This window comes from Suricata suricatta, chromosome 4 (assembly GCF_006229205.1).
Source record: "Suricata suricatta isolate VVHF042 chromosome 4, meerkat_22Aug2017_6uvM2_HiC, whole genome shotgun sequence".
NCBI lineage: Eukaryota > Metazoa > Chordata > Mammalia > Carnivora > Herpestidae > Suricata > Suricata suricatta.
In genome coordinates, this window is record NC_043703.1 from 115,781,625 (window position 1) to 115,808,737 (window position 27,113).

Below are 27,113 nucleotides of genomic sequence, written 5' to 3' on the forward strand. Positions count from 1 at the left end.
GGTGATGGGGGTGGTTATGTTTAAATGAAGTTGCTTTCACAACACCAAAGACTTAATCATCCATTGCCTATATAAAAGGTAGCTACTTTTTTGCATGGACCTCAAGTATATTGTAGTATAGAGGTGGAATTTAAGGAAAGGTATTAAGAAGGCTGTGTTGTAGCTTATGGGCAAGTAATAAATTGTATCATTTATCTTGAATATATCATAGATAAGCTGCTATATGACGATTGCCACTTCAGATAGCTGTGAAATTAGGTGATTAACTAGTTGTTACTTAACCTTCTAATTTCTGTATAAGTCTAATTACCAAACCTATTCCTTGTTCCTCCTGGTCACACAGATAGACTGTATTTCCAAGCCTCACTTGCAGTATGTAAGGTACAGCTGATGCAATATTGGCAGCAGTGATTTGTATCACTTATAAGCCTGGTCCATAAAAATTCCCCAGGCCTTATTTAATCTGTTTCCTTCTGATACAATGTTAGAAGCCTGTGTTGCAGTGATAGAGCCATAAGTTAAAGAGAGTCCTGGATCCCTTGATGGTCACCTAAAGAAGAGCTGTGCTACCAGGAAGATCCATTTTTGACTACTGATGTGCAAAAAATGAAACTTCTATGGTGAGATTTTAGAGCTTAACTATTACAAGTTGCATTATTTAAGGAAAAGAGAAACTCATCTTGAAAAAATGGTTTTGCCTTAAAAATGACAACAAAAAAAGTAAAATAAATGGCGGTTATACAGAGGGCAGGCAGTAGTCAGCAAGAATATGTATTTCACAAGTTGAAAGCCTGGAGAACCCTGTAATACTGTGGCAAAATAACCGGTAAAACTGGAACCTATAATAAATGAGAAGGCACACCACATGCCTATTGGGCCTGCAGCTCCATAAGTGAATGGAGAGTCAGAGTTAGAGCATATATTGGCATTTACTTTCTGCTTTTAGCAAGGTACTACATAAAAGAGATAAGAACAGAAAGAATCTGTTGGTTTGCAAATAAAATTATAGGAAACAGAAGAAGTCCAGACACTTGGGCCTCAGAGAGTTAGAACACTGAACACATATAGAGTCCCAACAGTAAAAGAATGGTAAAGGTTTGCATCATAACATCCAAAGAATACTTCCAGTTGAACAACATGACAATTCTGAAGCAAAATCAGATTCAGGTATGGTTCTCTTACTCATTACTTCTTTTAGCCTCAAAACAGGGCCATTAAGGCAAGAAAGGCATGAGGCAAAGGCTATGCTCCCTCAATTCCACTACCTTCCCAAATAGGGGAGAAGAAAAAAATCATTCCTCAAAAGTATAGTTAGATCACTTCTTGGCCTTTTGGCTAAGATCAAGTGTAAAAGTATAGTTAGAAAAGAGCACTGGGTCTGGTGTCCACATAGAATCTACTAGAAAGAAACAGATGAGAGGCTTACTAAGTTTGAGGTAACGATAATGCCCAAAACCCACAAATCAGGACTAAATAAACTTTTGACTGTTTAGAGCCTTAAAACAACCCTTGGGCCCCTAAACCCGCAGAAGCAGGAAACAGGCAGTCAAAGATAAACACCCACACATACCTATGCATAACTATAGGGAGTATATACATAAATATATATATGTATGTGTGTGTACATATATAGTTATAGATATATATATATAGTTATAGATATAAATGTAGATGTATCCAGAAATAGTGAGAGAGAAAGAAAATGAGACAGAGAGATAGTCTAAGGAAGGTATATTCCACAGCATCTGCTTCTTTTTGAAAAAGAAAAACCCGGCCAAGGAAAAAACAGAGTGCAACTAGGGGTCCAGAAGAATAGGCAAAAGAGTTCCTCTCAGAGTGTTAATGTCTAAGCAAAAAAGATCCACTACTACCAAGAGAGAAGATTTCCCAATGATGGCACAAAAGGATTACATGATTTGCTGAAGAAGCAAGGAATACTGTGCATCTCCCATTATTCCCCTTTTTATATATATGTAAGTTTCTGTTGTAGTTATTCTATACTAGCTTCTTCATTGGATGTGGGGGAGGACACAGGTATAAATAGCTTGTCATCTAATTTCCTGGTCAGCAGCCCCTCTGGATCTGGAGACACATCTGGAGATGTGAGAGTTGTGAGAATCCCTGAAACACACTAGACTTCGAAATGGATCTAGTAACTCAATGGGATACTGGAATACCCTCCTTGGGAAGGGGTAAGTGTCTTCTACAGAAAATAGGAAGAGTGAAGAGTTATTTGATGACCAAAGGGAAGACTGTGCCAGAGACTAGCTACTGTTCACCAAACCTGTGTCATTCTCCTCTTGATGATAGAGTGAGATTACATTCCTCAGCCTCCCCTGCAGGTCAGTAAAGCCAAGTAATTAGGTTTTGGTCAATGAAACATGAGTAGAAGTAATAATGTGTTGCATCTACGACTAGCCCTTATAAAAATTATCCCACATGCAAAATTGCTTGGCCCTCTGTGCCAATCTTCAAAGCCACATTAAAAATGGCAGAGCCACATGATGAAAAGATTCCCTAAATGACCAATGTGAAGAAAACCATCACAAGTCAGAAACACCATTTTTGGCATGACATCAATGAAAAATAAACCATATCCTTTCCCTCTTTTCCAAACTCCACAAATTCAAAAAAATATTTATTGAACAACTATAATGTACAAAGTATGTGGTAATATCTCTCCCTCCTACTTTCCTTACTTTTTTGGTACTACAAATATCTTAACTATCATAGCATAGAATAACCATGCATGCAAGAAGAGCTATATTTAATATAAATTTTATAGGAAGAATAAAGGGTTATTGGTTAATTAAAAGTACTGTAAAGGTTTCTTCACCATTTCTTTATATGACACAAATATACCAAATAGCTAATAGTTTACACAGATTGAGTATCACAGAAGACAAATTTTGCCTCTGTTTAACCTGAATTCTACTACAGGATCTGACATTTACAAACTATCTGAACTTGTGCAAGTCACTTCCCTGCCCTGGGCCTTAATTTTTTCAGATAAATTAAGAGGTGAAATCAGATAATCCATATTAAATGAAATAATAATATCCTCTTTCACCAAAAAGGAAATGAAGTCAATTTCTCAAGCAGAGGCCTAAAAGAAAAGGCAAACTTAAAAAAGAATGCTTCCAGGGTGCCTGGCTGGCTCAGTCGGTTAGGTGTCCAACTTCAGCTCACGTCATGAGTTTGCAGTTCATGAGTTTGAGCTCCACTTAAGGCTCTGTGCTGACAGCTCAGACCCTGGAGCCTGCTTCGGATTCTCTGTCTCCCTCTCTCTCTGCCCTTCCCCAACTAGCGCACACGTGCATGCTCTCAAAAATAAATAAACATGAAACAAACTTTCTTTTTAAGAATGCTTTCAGAGACTTTGTACTATATTCCCCTACATTTTGAAAGTTTAGGAAAAAAATTGTCAAGCACAACAGAGACTTGTCTTGCAGAATACTTTCATTCCTGTACTCAAAACACTGATCCAGTGACACAGATATATTTTCAATGATTAATTTTGTTTCTTTACCACTAAAAAAATGACATGATGTATTATTTCCATCAGGTTATCATCAGCTAGTTTTAAACTTTCCACATTAGAAAGTCTAACACTGACAAAATTTGAAAGAAGGGGGAAAGAATATCTGCATTGCCTTAGGAAAGGAATTTCCAAGAGGCAAATCTCTTTCGCAAAATCAGACATCTAAAAGATTACCCAGACTTGCTGAGATCAAAAATACAACCTGCTCCCTCCTTCCTCCCAGAATGATAAGAACTATAAATGACTTATTCAAGAACATAGTTGTTTGTAGAACCAAACAAACTTTCCATAAACAACCAAATCTTCTATTTATTGTAGAATATACTGAGACATTTTAATAAAATCAATGTGATTTAAATTTCAAAAGAGCAAGTAACACTGCAAATCATTACTGCCCTTTTATTCACAATGATAAAAGAAATCAAGATGTTCCTTGGTGGCTTTCATAACTTAGAGATGAAGATACTGCAATAAAAAATTTAAAAAAACAAAAACAAAACCTGAAAATTTCTAATATGTTTGTTAACTTATGAGCTATAAATAAATCCCTTTCTGTGATCATTAATTCACAGTATTTTCCAAAAGGCCTTTTCTCATTGACACCGACTGATTTGGAAATAACAATCACAGAAATATTTATAAATAACACAACATCTTGTTTACATAATAAGTAATCAACCAAAGGAATCTGCAGCACAATTTATCTCATTACCGAGAAAGAGATCTTGTAAAAATCTTGGGCTTCAAATCATATCCAAAGTCAAAGAAAATATTCAAAAAACAGAAAAACCTCTTCAAAGTCCCAATATAAACCATCACAATAAATACACATTTATTGAACATTCACAGAGCAAAACACTAAACTAGTAAATAATTCACTGCTCTGTAAATAAAATAAAACACATTTTTTAATCACGTGTTCCCATAAAGAGGAAGGAGTTCCCAAAAACGACAAGAAAATTAAGACACTTAGCAGAGAAAACCCTGTATTTAACAGAGCACTAGCAAAGTCATTGGCCAACCTATCATAAACCCAAGACCTACTTGCTTCATGGCAGTCTCTCCAATTTTGTCTGAATGTTTGCGGATACTCTCCAAAAAGTCTTTGAGATCAGACATAGAAACATCCTTAATTTCTTCTCGAAGCTTGGGGATGTTGTCCACCATCACCTTGCAGAATCGATAGTGGCTTACTTGAGGCAGATAGGTATGCTCTAGATGTTCCAGAGTTTTCAGTGCAGGATAATGCCTATAAAAGGAATTGTATCACCTTTAGCTCAACTCAGTCTTCTTTAGGGCCACAGATATATTCCTCAGGTAAAATTTCTAGCCTGAATTCATTTTGATTGTACATTAAGATAAATACAGTATTACATTTCAATAAAAACATCAATGGGAAAAGTCAAACTACTAAAAATTAATATATGCATTAAAGGACTCAATAAATTCCAATCAAAAAAGATTTTACCCCAAGAAAATAGAAAACTTAGGAAATCTACCAATGAAATTATACCAAAAAAATGAAAATACAAAATGATCATATCAATGCCAAAACAATCAACCTATAAAATAAAGTACCTAAGTTTAAACTTCCAACTATGGCCCAGGGAAGAACTCAGAAAATCTTCTACCAAAAAGACAAATATAGTTAACCATTTCAGGGCTCTGGAGATCGACCAAAGGAGAAAAAATTGAAGTGTTTTTTCATGAAAAGTGTTTTTCATGAAAACTGTTGAACAATGGAACTCTGTGGTGTTCTCCCATGGGGCTTCCTCCAAACAACCCTCCAACTCCACCCACTCCCCATTCCCGCTCCCTCCCACTGGTTATATTGGCTCCTCATGAAAACCAGCAGCTCCCCTGTCATTACAAGTTGACATGATTTTGAGTGGCATTATTAGGAAAAGTAGCAAACTCTAGATGGATGGATGGATAAATGGAAGGAAGGAAGGAAGGAAGGAAGGAAGGAAGGAAGGAAGGAAGGAAGGAAGGAAGGAAGGAAGGAAGGAAAAATAAGAAAGAGAGAGGGAAAGGAAAGGAGAGGAGAGGAGAGGGGGTGGGAGGGAGAGAGGGAGGGAGGAAGGAAGGAAGGAAGGAAGAAAAGAAGGAAAAGAAAAGAAAGGAAAGGAAAGGAAAAGAAATCCAGAAATCCAGCTCTCCTGGCCCAAAGCTGGTCTGGGCTGGGACAAAGGGCAGACTGGAGAACTAACCAGAACTTTAACAGGGAAAGTATGCAAATACGAGACTCATGAAAGGGCCTGACAGCTCTTTGTGCATCTTAGCTGACTGAGGCTGCACACACATGCAGGAGGACACCCACAAGAGCTGAGCACTCCACACATCCCTGGCTGACAAGGAGGCAGCAGGCACATAGAAGGCCTGGCAGAAAGTAAAAGCCCAGGCTGATCTGAAAACCGCCTGAAGTTTCAATGTATTCTATAGCCCACACACAAATCTACTGACAAAGGGTGAAAACCTTATTGGCTCAAATTTGTTTGAACACAAACTTTGGACTAATCCTTGTTTGCTGGCTATCCTTTAACAATAAAAGTGAAATACATTCCGAAATAAAGACTAAGAGAATTCCTTGCTAGCAGATCTGACTTGCAAAAAATACTAAAGAAACCCAGAAAGGAAATGACAAGAGAAATTAACTTTAATTCACAGAAAGAAAAAAAGAGCATAGGAAATAGTAAATGTGTGTGAAATACAAAAGACCAAATATATTGTTTCTTTTCTCCTTTTAATATCATTTTAAAAAAATTTTAAAGCAATGATTATAATACTGTATCATTGGGTTTATAAAATACAGGGATATGTGTGTGTGTGTGTGTGTGTGTGTGTGTGTGTGTGTGTGTATAGCACAAAAAAGGCAGAAAGAAATGGAGCTAAGTTGAAGCAAAACCACTACTATATATTCTACCAAAACTACATCAGCATTCATCTAAAGTAAAAGCAGGCTGTGATACATTAAGATATAGATTTAATCTACAGAGCAACCTCTAAAATAATAACTCAAAAAAATACCATTAAAAAATCAATAGAGGAATTAGAATAGTATACTATAAAATATTTCATACAAGAAAAAGATAGTAAAGAATAAGAACAAAAAGACATGAAAAACTGAAAACAAAAAGTAAAATGTAACCATATCAATAATTACATTAAACATAAGTGGACTAATAAACACTTCAATCAAAAGGCACATTGTCAGACAAGAGGTGCCTGGATGGCTCAGTCAGTTGAACATCCAACTCTTGGTTTCGGCTCATGTCATGATTTTGGGGTTTCATGGATTTGAGCTCCACATTGGGCTCTGTGCTGGCAGACCAGAGCTTGCTTGGGATTCTCTCACTCTCCCTCTCTCTCTGCCCATTCCCAACTCATGCTATCTCTGTCTCTCTTAAATAATAAATAAATCTAAAAAAAAAAAAAGGTAAATTGTCAGGATTTAAAAAGAATGATCCTACTATATGTCCTCTACAAAAAACACAGTTTGGAGTCAGAGATACAAATAGGTTATTAAAATAAAAGGAGGGACGCCTTGGTGGCTCAGTTGGTTAAGCATCTAATTTCAGCTCAGGTCATAATCTCGCCATTCATGGGTACAAGCCCCGCATTGGGTTCTGTGCTGACAGCTCAGAGCCTGGAGCCTGTTTCGGATTCTGTGTCTCCCTCTATCTCTGCTCCTCCCCCACTCACGCTCTGCCTCTCTCTGTCTCAAAAATAAATAAACTATATCTAAAAAGTTAAAAAAAATAAAGTAAAAGATGGAATAAGATATACCATGCAAAAAGTAACCATAAAAGTGGTGGAGTAGCTATATTTATATCAGATACAATCGATTGGAAGAAAAGGAATATTGCTGGTTAGGTAGAAGTGAATACTACTGGTAATGCAATAGAAAAGAGAGTAATATTTACCTGATAGGTAGGGAAACTTCCATAAGCATAAGAGAACAAATAAAACTAAAATTGAAAAGGTTGACAATAAAATCAAAATAACTTATACATTAAAAAAGTAAGAGTAACAGAGAAACAAAAACTTGGTAAAGATTATTTACAACATATAAACTTAAGGTTGTTTTAAAAAAACAATGAACAAAAAGCAAGGAGCAAAGAAGAGTCAAAAATATTTAAAAGGCCAATATATGGGAGACAGGGGGGTAGAACTGAACAGATATGTAAACAAATACAAATCAAAAACATAATTTTGCCACTCAACCCCCACAGATTTCTTAAAAGATAATGGGCATCATTATCAGAAGTTTCGATAAATGAGAATTTACTTCCTGCTGGTAAACAAATTTGTATTAATGATACAAGTTTTCACTGAAAATTTTTACCAAAACTAGCATTCTAACCAGTTGCATTCCCAAAAAGAAATATTAGATTTACAAAACTATGTAAGCCTCTTGAATTGCAGCCATTTATAGTAGCCAATAAAAACTAATCTAGGTGTCTAACTGATTAAACGCATCATGATAAATCAATGTACTAAAAGACTAAAACCAAAATATTTACAGTATTGTTGAGTAAAAGTTATTTCAAAAATAAAACTTATAGGTACAATCGCCAGGCGCGGTGGCGCGCGCCTGTAGTCCCAGCTACTCGGGAGGCTGAGGCAGGAGGATCGCTTGAGCCCAGGAGTTCTGGGCTGTAGTGCGCTATGCCGATCAGGTGTCCGCACTAAGTTCGGCATCAATATGGTGACCTCCCGGGAGCAGGGGACCACCAGGTTGCCTAAGGAGGGGTGAACCGGCCCAGGTCGGAAACGGAGCAGGTCAAAACTTATAGGTACAATCATAATGTTTTTCAAAATAATAAATATGAATACATGTATAATTATGAATGTATGTGCATGTGTGAGCTATACAGCACTAACTACACGCATACACACATACATAAATATACAGAAAATGTCTAGGAAGATATACACGAAAATGCGAAGCCATGATTTTTTCCCCTTGGATAGCAACATTATGGGTGACAACTTTCCTCATGTTTTTCATTTCCTAATTTCCATACTTCCCATGATATATTTAGTTTAGGAAAAACTCAGTTCTGATCTTATAAATAGAAAACGGATAGCTCTGTTTCATATTTTAAGAATGAATTTCACCGTAGATACTTAAGTTCTTCTGCTCCAATGTACTTAGTATCATAAACACTAAAGACTAGAGATTGGTTTTACTTATTTTCTTATTGTTTTCCCTCCTATGTTCCAAAAGTCAAAATCTTAGTACAAATAAATAGAGGAAAGAAAGATTTATTTCCCCTACATTTAGAGGGGGGAAAAGTACAAATACAGTTAATGTGAAATGGTTACTTTTATTTATTACAATTTTACAGACTCAAAAACAGTACAATTCACATGGTTTAGTGTAAACAGAATGGTGTTTATACTACAATTAGGTATGAAGAGGTATGTGCAATAAAATGCAATTCCTCTAGAGAGAAACCTTAGAAAGGATAGAAAGCCAGAAATTAAGCCAAAAAGATAAACACACTTTGGGGTTTAGTTATATTTTGGAACATTGTTTATAGAATGAGAAAAATCTAACAATGTTGCCTGCAGACACAAGCCACATTCATTGATGAGACACATGGCTGCATGCTGAAAACATCTGGTCTGTCAAATAACTCCACATTTTTCAAGGCTAATTAGTACAAAACCCAGTGATTCCTGGCAACAAAGAATGTCACCTTATTTCCCCATCAGCCTTTCCCTAGCACATTCATGCTCCAAATACAACGGTACATTAAGATTATTCAAATTTCAAATGTATTGCAGTATCAGTGACAGGGTAAAGAATAATAGCCAATTAAACACCTGTATAGCAGACACCAAAATAAAAATTTCTATTTCCAGCTGCCATGGAAATCTAAAACCAGATTTTTGACATTACTTTTGACAACCTCTAAACATTATTAAAAAGGAATCAAAAGTGAAACTCCTAAGTTTCATTTGCATGTGTGCTACTTTTCCCTGTCTCCCCCTTATTAGGCTCCCTAAGAGAAATGTGGGCCGAGAAAAAGTAAATTAAATAGAGAAGCAGGGAATATAAAAGAAGAAGAAAGGAAAAGACATTTAAATAATCCTGGAAATTGGATAACTAAGGTCAGAATAACTCAGACAGAGTTAAATGCTATTGTGAAAAGATGAATGTTAATTCTAGGCAAATTAAATTTTGGTACTTTCTTGCCATGATATAGAACTTTTTCACAATAATAATTTTTAATATTCTAATAAGTTATCTTTTAAAGCAGACCATGACTACCCATGAGAAATTTTTATAAGTTCAGAGTATGGTAAGAATATGAAATAAAGCTCTCCACAGGAAATAGAGTGCCTTTCCTAGTCAAAGAGCACCTTTAACAAATATTTAATCCTTTCTATGTGTAAACAAGTAGAAAGATGGTCAGATATTTTTCCTTAGGGAACATAAAATCTAGAGGTATTATCAATATTTACAGCTTAAAAAAAAGAAACAACAAAAACACCAAGCTTCCAGCCATGAAGGAATAACAAGGAACAGACATCAACTCCCCATCTTAAAACGCAGAATACTGGCTAACATATATAAAATCTGTTTTCAGATAGTGGACATTCAGTGGTGTCTCAAAAAAGGGAAACAAGAAGAGTGAGTTTAATAATTAGGCAGATTCTCTACCTGAATGTGATTTCTACATCATGGACACAGTCAGAAAAAACCCAAACAGAGCCCAGCAGCTTAGCTGAGTTAGAGTCGGAGACAGAAGTTCAGAAAGACTGACACAACTTGAGGTTGTACAGTAAAATTCCAAACAGAAAGAAGGAAAGGGAGCAATGCAGAAAAAAAAGACTGCAGAATCGACCAGAGGTTACCTCAAGTCTTTGCCGGGTACTCAGTCAGTCATAGACAAAGTGGGATTCCACATGGACAGGCAAAAACAAGGGAAGGAAGGAAAGGTAGGCAGGGAAGGGAAAGAGGGGAGGGAGGGAAAGACAGACAGAAAGACACCAGGAAGATGTATGATAAACACTTGAAAGACCTCAGACAATGCAGAGAAACCTTGGTGTAGAATCCCTAGAAATTCCTGAGTTATTCAGAGTACATGAATACTACTGTGAACTACCCCTAGAATGAAGGTGCAGCTACCAAAGATTAAAAAGGGAGGCAGGGCAGGGGTGGGGGGCCTGCCTGGGTGGCTCACTGGCTTAAGCATCAGGCTCTTGGTTTGCCTCTCAGGTCATGATCTAACAGTTCTTGGGTTCAAGCCCCGCATCAGGCTACACTCCTGGTGTGGTGTATGCTTGGGATTCTCTCCCTCCCATTCTCCCTGCCCCTCCCCTATTCATGTATATGCACTCACTCGCACTTGCTCTCTCTCTCTCTCCCTCTCACACACACACACACACACACACACACACACACAGACACACACACACACACACACACACACACAAATAAACTTTTAAAATGGGGTTTGGGAAGATCAAACAGGTCTGCAAACAACTAAACTATTTGCCAAAACAAAGAGCAACACTCCCTAAGGGGGAAAAAAGCCTCTGAAAATCCAGACACTCAGCAACATAATATAATGTTCATTATACAACCAAAAATTACTAGATATGGTAAGAACCAACAAATCAATTGACAACTAGGAAAAACAAAATCATTCTGCAGTAAAGATCCAAAATGCCAGAAATGACAGAACTAGCAAAGAAGTACATGAAAAGAGATATCAGAGCCATATACATATAATTAAAGAAAAACACAAAAATAATGAGAAATTAAACATTAAAAAACTCAATGGAACTCCTAAAGATGAAAAATATATTATCTGAAATGAAAATATCACTGAAGAGGATTAAAAGAAGATTAGACAATACAAGAGAAAGAGATCAGTGCACTTGAACACAGCAATAAAATCTGTCACGTATGAGGCAAAGAGAGAAAAAAGACTGGGGGAAAGAAAGAATCGATCTTTAAGTTGTCTATGGGATTATACAAAGTTGTCCAACACAGATGTAACCGAAGTCCTAGAATGAGGATGGGAAAAAGACAAAATAAAATGTTTGGGAAAACAGTATCTGAACATTTTCCAGATTTTAAGAAAATTATAAACCTACAAATCCAAAAAGCTAGACAAACCACACGCAGGATAAATCCGCACAAATACATGAAAGCACACATATGTACACCAAAGTGAATCAAAATCAAATTGCTAAGAACAAATGATACAGATAAAAACTTTAAAACAGGAAAGACACATTAAGCACAGAGTGACAAAAATAAGACGGCTCACATACCTTTCCTTCAGAAGCCACATAAACAAGAAGATAGAGAAATGCTGTCTTATCTAATGAATCTATACACTTAGAATTCGATCACCTTCAAAAATATTCTTTAAAAACAAAGGTGAAAAATAGGATATTATGTCACTCTCACCAACATGGCCATAATCAAAAAGACAGACAATAATAATACTGATATACTGAATTTACAGAAATTGAAATCTTCATATGTTGCTAGTGGAAGGCAAAATGGCATAGCTGATTTGGAAAATAGTCTGGCAGTTCCTCAAATGGTTACAAACAGAGTTACCACAGGATCCAGTAATGCCATTCCTAGATATACAGCCAAGAGAAATGAAAGCATATGTCCACACAAAAACTTTAAACAAAAATGCATAGCAGCATTATTCATAAAAGCCAAAAAGTAGAAACAACCCAAATGTTCAACTGATGAACAGAAAAATAAAATGTGGTATATCCATACAATGGAATATTATTTGGCAATAAGAAGAAATGAAGTACTAAAATATGGTATAACATGGATGAGCTTTGATAATATATTAAATAAAAGAAGCCAATCACAAAGAACCACATATTGTAAAATTCCATTTATATTAAATGTCCAGAAAAGGCAAATCTATAGAGACAGAAAGTAAATTAGTAGTTCCCAGTAGCTGGCAAGGTGTATAAGGGGAGGGGGCGAGGCAGGCGCAGAGAGGGGATGGGCAAGAGAGGATTGTGTAGTAACAGCTAAGGGACTCAGAGTTTCCTTTGAAAAGAATAAAAGCATTCTAAAATTGATTATAGTGATGGCTACACAACTCTGTGAATACAATAAAAAACCACTGAATTATACATTTTAAATGGACGAATTAATAGTATAGAAACTTATCTCAAAAAAAGCTGTTAAAAATATTTTAAACAAAAAAGACATTAAAAAATAGACCATATAAAAACTAAACAAAAAGCAGCAATGGCTATAGAATTACCAAACAACTTTTTTTTTATTTTTTTCATTTTATTTATTTAAGAGAGAGAGAGAGCATGAGAGGGAGAAAGAATCTCAAGCAGGCTCCACACTCAGCACAGGACCCACTGAAGGGCTCAATCCCACAACCCTGGAATCATGACCTGAGCTCAGCCATTCACCTGACAGAGCCACCCAGGCACCCCAACAACAGATGTTTGAGGGGAAAAAATAGAATATTATGAGGGATAAAGAGAAACCTTCAAAATAATACATTGGTCATCAAGAAGATATAACAAAGATATAACAATACTAAATGTATATGCACCCAACAAGAAAGCTTCAAAATACAACAGAAAGAACTGAAAGAACAGAAAAAAGAAATTTGCAAATCCATAATCATAACAGACAATCTCAACATTCCTGACAACAACTGACAAATACAAAATCATTAGGATGTAGAAAACCTGAACAATACCAATCAAAGGTATCTAAATGACAGTTAAAGAATGCCCTATTCAACAACAGAATATACGTAATTTTGAAGTATACATGAAATTTTCACCAAAATGGACCATATGCTGGGCCATTAAAATAAGTCTCAACAAACATTTAAAAACTTGAAATCATACATTTTACATTTATGAACACAATGAACTAAAACTATAAATCAATTTTTAAAAATCTGAAAAATCTCCTACTATTTGGAAATTAACCAATTCATTTCTAAATAATGAGATTAAATTTTTTAAATCATGAAGGAAATAAGATAAGGGGGGTGGGGGGGGGAGACACCAGCATCATACAACATGTAAGATGCAGTTGACACACTGCTAAGAGAAAATTGTACAGCTTCAAATGGCTACATTAGAAAATAAAGAACCAAAATCTACCCTAAAAGCTAGAAAAGAGGAAACTAAACTCCATGTAAGTAGGAGAAAGAAAATACTAAAAATAATAGCTAAAATCAGGAAATAACAGTAAAACCTTAAGATGCTCTTTGGAAAAAAATTAATAAAACTGATAACTTCTAGCTAGAATAATCAGAGAATTATCAAAGAGACTGAGAGGAAAAGACACAAATTTTCAACTTACGTAATGAAACATAAAGTATTACTATAGATCCCACACATTTTAAATTAAAAGGGAATATCTTGAACAATTTTTGCTAACGAATTCAGTAAGTTGACAGAAAAAATTACTTGAAAGACACAAATAAGCAAAACTTACTCAAGAAACACAAAATGCAAATAACCCTATACTTACTTTTTAAATTAAATTTGTAATTAAAAACCTCACCAAAACCAAACAAAATCTCCTGGTTCAAGTGGCTTCAATGGCAGATTCAACCAAGTATGTAAGAAGGATAATACCAACATTAAAGAAGATAATATCAACACTATTCAAATACTTCCAGAAAAGCAAAAAGGGAATACTTTCCAATGCATTCTATGAGGCCAGCATTAACCTGACACCAAAATCAGTGACATTACCAAAACAAACAAAAAACCACTACAGATAAATATTCCTCATAAACACAGATGCAAAATTCCTCAACAAAATTTAGCAAATCAAATACTGCATCATATAAAAAAGGTAATACAACATGATCAAGGGAGATATATTCCACAAATTCAAGTTCAGTTTAAAATTCAACAAATTAACAATATAATTCATATTAATAAACTAAAAAAATTTCTGAACATATGAAAAAGAGTTTGACAAAAACAAAAATTAATTCCTGGTACAAATTTTCAACAACCAGAAATAGAAGGAAATTTCCTTAACCTTATAAAAAGCATATTAAAAAATCTACACATAATTCAGGACAAGGATATTCATTCTCACTACTATTTAACATTGTACTGGAGATTCTAGACAGATCAGTAAGACAAGAAAAACAAACCAGAAAGAAAGCTTCCCAATTGTAAAGAAAGAAAATAACTGTTTTTATTTGCAGATAATATGATCATCTACCTAGAAAATCCAATGGAATAAACCAAAAATGGCAGCAATTGATGACTTTATTAAGGTTGCAGAGTATAAGATAAAAACACAAAAAATAAAATAGTATCCTAGTAATAAATGTCTAGAAATTAAAATTTGAAAATCCATACCATTTTACAACATGAAACATTTAGAGATAAGTATGACAAAAGATATGTAAGACTCATTCACTGAAAACTATAAACACTACTGAAAAAAAAATTAAGGAAGACCTAAAAAACTGAAAGCATCCCTATTGGTTGGGGACAGGGGTTAGAGATGGACCAGTATGGTGTACAGGGATTTGGTGGAGTATGTCCATACAGAAAGGCAGCTGGGCATGGAGTGCCAGAGCCCAGGAGAGATGACAAGGGCATTCAGCCAGGACCTACGATATAACAGCCCAAGTGGAGTAGGGAGGACACCGTAGAGGAGGGCCACTCAGCGTGTGGTATTGAGAAGGTAAAGAGTTGTAGTGACAGCAATGATCGGTGATTAGTTTCATACAAGGAAATGACCCAGTAAGTAAATATATTAAGAGCAATGAAAACCAGGTTACTCAGTAATGAGTAAACCAAACACATACATTATGGCTTCTAAATAACATTCTCTACCAATAGAACCACCGTCACTGGAGAACTGGCTGATTCCAGGGCTACAGTAAGCAGAGTATAAGATGAACCTGAAAAATATCTCTTTTGTAACAAAGTACTCAAAAAATTATGAGGACTTATTTATTATAAGGACATAGAAGCCAGACGGAACGGGTACCACTGGTGCCATTCAGAATAACTTGAACAAAATAAATAATACTAACAAATTATGACTTGTCAAATAAAATAAGAAACTATGAGTCCATACTGGCATAAAAAAATTAAAGTGAAAATCTGATGAAAATGATTAATTTATATAACTATAAAACACCTCCCCACAAAAATTTTAGTTGCAAATGTAGAAAAGAACAACTTGACAATGCAAATGTCTGACAGACACCATCTTAATCAAGTAACAAAGTGAACATCATTGTTGATAGGACAAATAAAATTTACGTGCCACCTGATGAGATGCAATAATCCAGCCAAAGACATAAAATGTGAATCTAACCATGAGAAAATATCAGACAACCCCAAATTGAGGGGCATTCTACATTAAAATTGGCCTGTAGCATTCAAAAGCAGCAAGGTCATGGAAGTCAAGGAAAGATGGAGGACAGCTCCAGGTTGAAGAAGAATTAAGAGACATGACCATTAAATGCAACACACATTTTAAACTGGATTCTTTTGCCATAAAGTACATGATTGAGATAATTAGCAAAATCTGAGCATTTTGTATAAGGATTAAATACTACTAATATATGAGTATTAATTTCTATTCTCTGTTGCATTGCGGCTGCACAGAATAGTGTCTTTATTTGTAGGAAATCACACTAATGTATTTGGGGATGACAGGGTGTCAAATTAGCAACTTACAACTGATTCAAAAAAAAAACACAGTTAATTTATACTGTACTTGAGAATGTTTAAAAATAAAAATTTTTAAGGCCACAAAATAAATGATCTTAACAAAATTTACAACTACTATAACAACAAAAGGTTGCAACTTTGCAAAACTAACTAACTAACTTTGCAAAATTATTAGATAAGCCATGCACTGAAAGAAAATATTTGCAGGATATTCCTAATAAGAGGACAAGGTATCCAAAGCATATTAATGAGTGTAATAAATGAAAAAAACAAGAACAAACCTGAGAGAAAAATGGGCAAAATGAAAGAAAATCCAAATGTCCAAAAACCAATCTCACTAGTAATCAAAAAAATGAGAATGCAGAACAACAGTCTATCATTTCACAATCATCAGACTGGCAAAAAGCACAAAGTCTTACAACACAGATGTTACCTAGACGCTGAGTAACAGACCTCCCAAAAAGTGACAGTGGGAGTCTAAATTGGTAAATCACTTCGGAGAATAATATCTAGTAAGAACAAATACATGAACATCCTTTTCTTGAGCCAGCTGACCTCTTTCTAGGTATTTAAACCATATACCAGCAGGACCGGCGCTGTCTGGGAGCTTGCCAAATCTCAGGAATGACCTCAGACCTACTGGATCAGAATCTACACTTAACAAATCCCCATATGATTTGTACATATAGCAACATTTGAAGAACACTGCTTTCAAGAAACCTTGAGTATGTGAACAAAGAGAGGCAAATAAGAATATTTACTGAACCACTGTCTGCATAGCAAACAACTGGAAACACATCAAATGTCCCATCACAGTAAAGGTGAGGACAGCTACCTTGTAACAACAATCCCAAAAATCTCAGCGTCTTAAAACAAAGATTTATAACTTACTCATATTATACATCCATAACAGGTTGGCAGGAAAGCTCTGTTCATTGCAGTTACTCAGGGATTCAACCAACATCTTGAAAGTTACCACCTGTCGCACCCAAAGGAAAACAGACCTCTGGAAGGACCTTGTGCTAGAGGGTAACTGCTAAGCCCAGAAGTAGCATTTACCACTTCGGCTCACATCTTATCCGCCATCTTATCAGCTCACATCGCATCAGTCACACAGCCCAAGGGAGCCCAGGAAATATACGGAGCCAGAAGAAGACCTAGCTAGAAGCATTAGTGCAGGGCACTTACGTCAACCACTGGAGATGAGAGGGGAAATGTGAAGTACTCATGTAATGGACTATTATAAAGGATTCAAGTAAGTGAACTAGATCTACATACATAAATGAATTCTCCATTAGTACGGAAGTGGCTTATCTCACTTCATTCTCACGACAGGCCCGTGATACAGTAGATATTTTTGTCTGTTTTCATCAGAGCTGTATCTCCAAGAACAATGCCTAGCATACTGTAAGTACTCCATTTTTGTTGAATGAATGAATGAATCTCAAAAAAATGACTGAGAACCATTTATGTACATGTTTTTTTAAACTCAAAATAATACAATATATGATTTGCAGACAAAAAACACAGACTAATAAGAGCTACTCATCAAATTTATGATACTGGTTTCCTTGGGGGAGTAGTGAAAGGAATAGGGCTGAGGAAAGGGACATAAATTTTATCTATAATCATAAAAAAAGTGTCTATCTTTACCTCTCTCTGTCCATATACATAATATATATGAATCAAAACTAGAAAACTATTAATACAGAGAAACTGGTACACAGTGTTTTTTTTTAAATTCTCTGTTATCTTCTATAATTTTAGAACATTACTAAAAAGTTATCAGAAAAATAATACTACTTTCATATCTCACTAAACAGAACTTCTCCTATTATCTTACCTATGTTCTCATATGTGAACATGTCCTCCTGGGAAAAAGATGGGAGTCTAAGAAATTTAAAAATTTTGATGCTTCATGCTTCTTAGGCTTTAAAATTCTTGAAGATTTAATGTTTTATTAACAATATATCTATAGTTATTTCAGTATCACTTTTTAACTCTATGCTTTTTCCCTGGAAACCTAAGTAAAATCAACAATCCACAAAGACATGTCCTGTTTACCATACAGTTTCACCCATCCCCCTACACTGCAGCAGACTCCAGGGGAGGAAGGGTGGGGATGCTTACTCCAGCTTGGGAACAAGAGTGGAAGGGTCACCATAGACATTCCTTTGGAATAAAACCAGAAGAAAACAACACACAGGAAAGTAATCCTCTGAACCCAATCTTGACCTTGGCCCCTATGATGATTAATTTTACGTGCCAACTTAGCTAGGTCATTTGACCCAAATATTTGGTCCAATATTATTCTAGGTACTTCTGTGATGGTATTTTTTAGATGAAATTACTGACACTGACACAAGTAGACTGAGTAAAGAAGAGTATTCTCCATAATGGGGGGTGGGGGGGGAGGCTTCATTTCATCAGTCAAAAAGACCTTAACAGAAAAAGACTGACTCCTTGAGGAAGAGAAAATTCTGCCACCAGACCACCTTCAAACTCAGGCTACAAAATTTACCCTTCCCTGACACCCCAGCCTACCACCTGCCTCTGCAGATTTTGACTTGCCAGACTCCATAATCACATGAACCTGTTCCCTAAAATCCATCAGTCAGTATCTCCCTCCCTCACTCTCCACATAAGCACATACACTCTCTTTCTACTGATTCTGTTTCAATGAAGAGCCCTAATTCACCCCTGCACCAGAACCAGTAACTATTTTTTCTACTATAATACTAAACCAAAGCATGTTTCTCAAATACCCCTGAAAGACCAGGTCTTCTAAAAAGCAAACAATGAGTAGTGTTTTTCTTATTAAACATGATATATGGCAAAAATACATCAGCATACCACTAGTATATGCGGATACGTCTCAGGATGAAATCAGTAGATATACAACAGACTAGAGAGGATGTCATATGGACTTAATTATTTCTTGAAAGGTTAGGCTAAATATGGACCTTAAAACTATCCTAATTAACAAAATCTTTAGGTGATAAAAAATATTCAATAAAAAAAAATCTTACCTTTTAGTTTTCATCTGGTCCCTCAGTTTGCTATACATCTCCAGGACTTGAAAGAAAAAAGGGAAAAGAGCATACATGCATTATTCAGAGAAAGTGAAAAACTAATTAAAGCTAAAGGAATTACATTAAGAATCCTAATCCATTTCCAGCTCCTCACCTGGAAGACACAGCATTAATTTATCAACAGTGGCTGAAATATTTCTCTGTTGTAGTCGACACTGCTTCAGCTCTTCCATTGCTATTACCAGCTTGGCAAGAGGAAAAAAAAACTGAATTATGCCAGTGGCTGTAAATAAAAAGCTTTCAGTCACATTTTTCCACCCTGTGTTCAATTCATCAGAAAATCCCAGACAGTTTCATAGAAAGACCTGCCAAGTAAACTAAGAAACTGCCTTTCTCAACTAGTAAAACATTCCTGTGTGGTTTCCATTTTCTCCCCAAGATACACACTATACTGGAAAAGGCCAGCTAAAGTGAAATCCTAAAATCCAGGGGCTATCCAGAAGTAAAGAAAAAGTTTGCAGATTTTCTCTAAACCTTACTCAGATGCTTCATTATGTGTGGTTTCACCAATCTTCTGAGAAGACCTATGTTTCTCTCATCAGCGCGAGGCTCCTTGAGGGAAACGGCCCTCCCTACATCCCTTGAGTTGGGTCTTACAAGTAATCTTCCACTAAATCTCGATTTTAACAAATAAACCACATGCTTAGAAGTTACGGCATTTCCAAGAGTTCCAGTTTAGGGAAGAACAACTCACTTTTCCTTCCCATCTGAAGTCATACCACACTGTAACTGGAAGAAACTGCATTCTCTGTGTAATTTTAAATATGTGAGACAAACTTTCAAAAAACAATAATCTACATAGCTTCTTCCGGTACTCATCCCAAACCCACACCTAAAAAACATTATCTGCTTAGATACCGTACAGAAAAGAAAAAAGAGAATAGCCCTGATTAAGTCACTGATAAAACAATCAAAAGTTAGTCTTAAAAATTATTAAAACCAAACATTTAAGTACGAGTCGGTAAGAAAAGTACATCATACAGAGAACAGTGGTAGTCTGCAAGTCAGAAAATAATTACTGTGCAAACTTTAGGGAATCATCTGTTTCAGTTTCCTCACCAATAAAATGGTGATGATACCTGTCCTGACTGTATCACGGGCCTGTCGTGAGAATGAAGTGAGAAAAAGGATGGAAAATAATCTTGTGAACTCTGACAACTTACATGGCAATTGTATCAATTAACAGAATCTCTTGTTCATTTTTTTAACAAATATTTATGGAGCACCGACTCCGTGCCAGTCACTGTTTAGGCAGGCGGAGGGAATAAGGCAATGAATAAAACAAACAAAAGTTCCCGACTTCATGGAGCTTAATTTCTAATGAAAGGAGACAGACAGAAAACAAACATACAACTAAAAATATGTAATAGTAGAGCATGATAGGTGCAGCGGAGAAAAACAAAGCAAGAAAAGGAAAACTAAAAGGAATACAGGAGTATGACAGTGAGTCTGCAATTTCAAATAAAAGGCATCATTAAGAACAGAACATCTGAGCAAAGTCTGAAGTAGAATATTAGGGAAAATGCATTCCAGACAGAAGGAACAGAAGTGGCCACTCAAGTGATTTTAAAACACAGCTAAGACAAACATCCTCTCTCATTACACTTTCTAGTGACTATACTCATTTAATTCAGAAAAAACACTGGGAGAAGCAATGATAATGTCCAAGTTCCTCCAACACACTGCTGATGGTCTTCTAAGCCATCAAGAATGCAGTCATCACAAGAGAATGACAGGGAACAGAGAAGATTTTTTTTTCAAAAGGTAAACCGGCCTTACTTCCTTTCCTTCATGTTGCAATTTTCTATTAGTATCCGTCACTTGATTCTGTGGAGAGAAGACAATTTAAACTCATAAAAAAACAAACATTTAGACAATTGTTGGGTAAGATCAACATTTTAAATGAAGATAAAAAGTTATTCAGACAGATTCAGTATCCCAACACATTTTGGTTTAATGGCATTCGCTTGGGTCTAAATTATATCAACTTTTCTACTAAATGTTTTCTACTGCATGATATTTGAACACTGAAAAAAAAAATTTACTGACTGATATGTTCAGCTTAGAATATCCCAAACTAAGACACTATAACAACTAAAGATCATACTTTAGTGTTGGAAAGAAAAGAGAGAAAACAGAAAATAGAAAAAAATTACCCAGAGAACCTTAGCATCTCTACTATGTGTACAAAGAGCAAATTTTGTCATAGATATTCCTCACTTCATCAATGTATTCCTGGAAAACTTGGGTATAAACTAAATTTTTTTTAGTTTTTTAATGTTTTATTTATTTTTGAGAGAGACAGACAGTGTGAGCAGGGGAGGGTCAGAGAGAGAGGGAGATACAGAATCCGAAGACAGGCTCCAGGCTCTGAGCTAGCTGTCAGCACAGAGCCTGATGCGGGGCACAAACCCCCGAACCATGAGATCATGGCCTGAGCTGAAATCAAGAGTTGGATGCTCAACCGACTGAGCTACTCAGGCACCCCTAAACTGAACTTTTTAACTTGAGTTAAATTTTCCCTGTTTACTATCCTAATTTTATTTTTCTTTTTTTCTTTTTAAGTTTATTTATTTTGAAAGAGAGAGAGAGCATGCGCAGGGGAAGGGCAAAGAGAGAGGGAGAGAGAGAGAATCTCAAGCAGGCTCTGTGCTACCAGTGCAGAACCCAACACAGGGCTCAATCTCACAAACTGTGAGCTCATGACCTGAGCCAAAATCAAGAACTGGACATTTAACCAACTGAGCCATCCAGATGCCCTTATTATCCTAATTTTATAAAACATTTTATCTTAGTTCTTTTTGAAAAAATTTTTTAATGTTTCTTTATTTTTGAGAGAGAGACAGAACACAATTGGGGGAGAGACAGAGAGAGAGGGAGACACAGAATCTGAAGAAGGCTCAATGTACTGAGCTGTCAGCACAAAGACTGATGTGGGGCTTGAACTCGTGAACTGCAAGACCAAGACCACAAGCAGAGCCAAAGCCAAACATTTAACCGACTAAGCCATCCAGAGGCCCCTTTCTTAATTCTTTTTGGATCATTAATTCAATAGTTCCTAACAGTTCCATATTTCCATTTTTTTTTAATTAACCTCTCCATCAGATAGTCAAAACTATGTAAACAGGCCTTAAAATTTATCTAGAGTTCATAATTTTAAGGAACTGGCACCAAGTTCTTTGATATCCACTTTTGGAGATTCAATTGATATAAAAAAAAATTAAGTACACAGAATAGTCATTTCCCCACCATCCCAGATATTATGAAAACATGAGCAGGGGCATCCGAGGGGCTCAGTCAGCTGAGCATCCAACTCTTGATTTCGGCTCAGGCCATGATCTTATGGTCATGATGAGATCAAGTTCCATGCCCAGCATGAAGCCTGCTTGAGAATCTCTCTCTCCTTTCCCTCTGCTCTTCTCTCTCTCTCTCTCAAAACAACAACTACCAACATGAGCAATATTAACTTCTACAGTTTTCTTTAATGGAGGCTTTCTATCCCCCTTCCACCAATAACGGCCATTGCTTACACTTTTAAGACGTTCCCTTAGCCCAGTGTTTCCTATTATGTCCCTTAGAACACCAAGAAATGTTAGTGAATAGGCATTCTTCACACGCACACAGAGGTGCACACAATGCAGATACACATATATATATACACACACACATGCATGCATATACATACACACACACCAAACATTTCACTAAAATTTAGTGGGAAATTCCACTAAACAGATTACTTTATTCAGGACTTCTTGAAGCCTTTAATATTCTACATGTACCATGAATGCCCAGTAAGAGAATATCAAACAGAATGTTTTCCACACATATTTAACATAACACCCTTTTATTGAGGATCATCTTAAGAAACTCGTTTTTCAGGAACACACATCTGAAAACTCTGCCCTACACTATATACTAGAGCTGGACTATCATTTTCAGAGCAGATTACCACACGCATCTCCTTTTTTCACAGACAAAATAAAACCCAACCTTCTCTAGAAAGTCTTTATGAAGTAACAGAAAGAGAAGAAACTCTCAAATTCCCTCTTTACTATTTATTTGATAGTACCGCATGTGAAGCACTTGGTTTTACCGGACTGTTAGCTCTGCATGAATTAAGAGTGTGCTGTAGCTGTCCCAAATGTGGGGCTAAAACAACACTAACAGAAAGACTGTGTGAGGCAAAGGTCAGGAAACGGTTTTTGCAAAGGGCTAGGTAGATAATCTCTGTTCTAATTATTCCCCTCAGCCACTGTAGCAAAAATGCAGCCATAATCAAAATGTAGATGAATGGGCATTGCTCCATTCCAATAAAACTTTATTTACAAAAATAGGAGACAAGTGGGATTTGGCCTGCAAGACACAGTTGGCTGATCAGTTTACTAGAATAAGTTAAGATGGTAAGGCTCTAAGACCACATGATAAAAGTTACATTAGAGGCCACGTTTTAGCAAGGCCACTGACAAACTGAAACATGATTAGATGGGAGTATGTCTGGAGAAGAACTCAAACCTACATGCATGAAAAATATTTTAGCCCAAATAAGGGGGCAACATTCATTTGGAGATACTAAATACTATACCTGGATATACTATATTGAAATAACAGCTGTCCTTCAAATATCTGAAAAGTTATCAGAATAAAGGTACTAAAATATCTGACAGGCGATCAGAAGAAAGGTGCTGCCCCAAAAATAGTGCCTGTTACACAAACTAATAAATGGATGTTACTAGGACATAGGAAAACTATCAGCTTACTAAAAGAAAAAGTTTTCAAGCAATGTGAATAAAAATGGAGTGGGATGCCTTGAATTGTACTGCTATCCCCCCTTCACAGTAGTTACTCAAGAATAATTTTCTTTTTAATCCTAGAGATCTCAAAAAATTCCACCTTCCATAAATACTACTAAATGCAAAATCATGGTCTCTATTTACCTTAGAGAGACACATTTCTAAAACTTTTTTTAACCTCAAACTCTTTGCAAGAAATACATTTTGCAACCCAGCACACAAGTTTAAGGAACACACACACACACCCACAAACACACACACACACACGAAACAAAATTCCATGTAATAAATGCTATTATCTTGTATTATGTTCTATTCTATTTCATTTCAATTTTTATTAAAAATACTGGGGGGTGCCTGGGTGGCTCATTCGGTTAAGCATCTGGTTTCGGCTCAGGTCATGATCTCATGGTTTGTGGGTTCAAGCCCCATGTCAGGCTCTGTGCTGACAGCTAGTTTAGAGCCTAGAGCCTGCTTCAGATTCTGTATCTCCCTGTCTCTCTGACCCTCCCCTGTTCACACTGTCTCTGTCTCTGTCTCTCTCCCTCTCGAAAATAAATAAAACATTAAAATTTTTTTTAATTAAAAATACTGATTATGACCCACTAAACTGATTTCATGCAAACAGTCGTTCTAAAACACATCCATAGCAGCCTAACCAATGTTTCTAATAAAGATAATTACTATTTCAGTACTATTTTAACATAAAAGTGAAAAGGAAATGGGGTGCCTGGGTGGCTCAGTTAGGTGTCTGACTCTTGATCTCAGCCCAGATGTTGATCTCAGGGAGCCCTGCATTGGACTCCACGCTGGGCATGGAGTCTATTTAAAAAGAGAGAGAGAGAAGGAAGTACACTGCCTATCCAGAATGCTACTCCTCTTGATATAGAAAACATAAACATGGGGAGAGATTATATACCTTGAATCAAAAATAGTGGGCATTCTAGAGAGTGTAGTTTCTCTTCATTGTTATGTTAAAACAATACTGACAATTGTTAATACTTAACCTTGCGCATTTTCTAAACTTTTTCTAGAGTTCAAGAATCCTGAATTTTCATAGGTTCTTAACCCAGGATGCATGGATTCCCCCACCCACCCAATCCAGCGCAAAACCTCCTGGGCGTGCTGCTAGACTTTAATAGCCTCCGGCTGCAGAGGAAATGAGTCGAGCCTGAAGCAGTCAAACACCCTGAACCAGTCGTGCTTTCTCTCAGGCGCATCTTGAGTAATCTCAAGGAATTTGCAACTTGAAACAATTTGGAGGAAGAAAGAGGAAGAGAAGATGAGTACCAGGCAGCCAGTGATACCAACAACTGGTAAACATTAACAGGCAATATTCAGTGGTACCTGCCAAGGAAAGTCCTCCACTACATGGCTACTTTGGTGCCCAGAGACAGAACTTCATGCTGTCCCTCCCAGACAAGGGGCCCGGAGAGCAGAGGGGAAAGTTTGGAATATACACGTTCAAGAAACACAGAAAAGGGACAGCCTGAGGTGAGAATGGAAAGTTGGGCTAGCTGAGTGGGGACAAACAGCATACACGGCTCCCGACAAGAACCCCAGATCTTTGTTTACAGACATTGCAGATACTTCTGTTCATTTGAAGCCTCAATTGTCCATTCAGCCCCCAAAACTTCAGCATAACTTTTTATTTAAATATAATCAAGTTGGGGCAACAGGGAGGCTCAGTTGGTTAAGTGTCCAACTTCAGTTCAGGTCATGATCTCATGGTTCATGAGTTCAAGTCCCACATCAGGCTCTGTGCTGACAGCACGGAGCCTACTTGGGATTCTCTGCCTCCCTCTCTCTCTACACGTCCCCCATGCATTCTCATTCCCTCTCTCTCTCAATTTTAAAAATTATTTATAGAAGGCAAATACAGTCAAACTGTTCACACGTTTTAGTTGCTTACTATATTAAGTAAACATTCCTAATACCTTCTCACCTAAGATATACTTCTAAAATATATTGTAGTTTACTATTCTTTTAAATGAATGTACCAAGATTTATTTTACTAATTTTCTACTAAATGACTTTAGGACATATTAAAGTTTTACACATTAGAGGGAGGGGCAGGGAAAAAATAATTTAAGTTAAATTAATTAAATTTGGGGACCTAAGTGGCTCAGTTGGTTAAGAGTCTGACTTTCTTTCAGGTCATGATCTCACGGTTCCTGAGTTTGAGCCCTGCATCAGGCTCTGTGCTGATGGTATAAGCCTGCTTGAAATTTATTCTCTCCCTCCCTCTCTCAATCTCTCTGCCACTCCCTGGCTTGCACTCTCTATCTTTAAAAACAACAACAACAACAATAACTATGTGGAGTTTTAAATATTCATAAATAAAATTGCTCTCCTCAAAGGCTGTAACAATCTACACTCCAACCAGGCATTCCCTGTTTGACTGGTATCATATCTCTACTCTTAAATAGCATTTTTTTTCATCTTTTCATTTAATTAAGTGACACTTTATTGTTTAAGTCAGCATTCCTATAATTTTCTAAATTGTAGAGTCCCCTTGTATTTCTTCTTATGTGAACTATATATTAATGTATATTTCTCAATTTATTAGACTGTTGATATTTTTCCTTTTAACTTATAAAGAACTTTTTCTATGTTAAGGATATTAATCACTTGGCAAATGTATTTTTTACTTTTTTGGCAAATGTGTTTTTAAATAGTTTTTATTTATTATATTTTTAACTTATACGTAGAAAAGATTCTTTCATTTCAATGTTGTCATTTCTATCAATTTTTTTCATTCTGGCTGTAGGAATTTTCCTTAGAAATGTATTCCTCTCTCCCCAAATCACATAAATATTCATCTGTACTTTCTACTAGTGCCTTTATAGTTTTGTCTTTTCTATTTAACTGTTTTGTTCATCTGAAGTTGATGTTGATATACTGAATGAAAAAAGGATCGAACTTAATTTCAACTAAAATAGTTAAGCATTAAGCACAGTAACAAGAAAATCAGAAGAGCCGTTACTTTTG

The 27,113-nt window shown here is 36.1% G+C and overlaps 1 protein-coding gene across 8 annotated transcripts in view; it reads right to left on the minus strand.

Annotated features, from left to right (window-relative positions):
* The window catches only part of EXOC6B (exocyst complex component 6B), a 581,371-nt gene that overhangs the window by 468,697 nt on the left and 85,561 nt on the right, over positions 1-27,113 (minus strand). For all 8 annotated transcript variants that reach the window (XM_029937576.1, XM_029937578.1, XM_029937580.1 and 5 more), the window contains exons 3-6: positions 21,109-21,156; positions 19,424-19,514; positions 19,267-19,312; positions 4,586-4,790 (exon numbers count right to left, since the gene is read on the minus strand). In XM_029937576.1, coding sequence (XP_029793436.1) covers positions 4,586-4,790; positions 19,267-19,312; positions 19,424-19,514; positions 21,109-21,156 — 390 coding nt within the window. The remainder of the gene's footprint in view (positions 1-4,585; positions 4,791-19,266; positions 19,313-19,423; positions 19,515-21,108; positions 21,157-27,113) is intronic.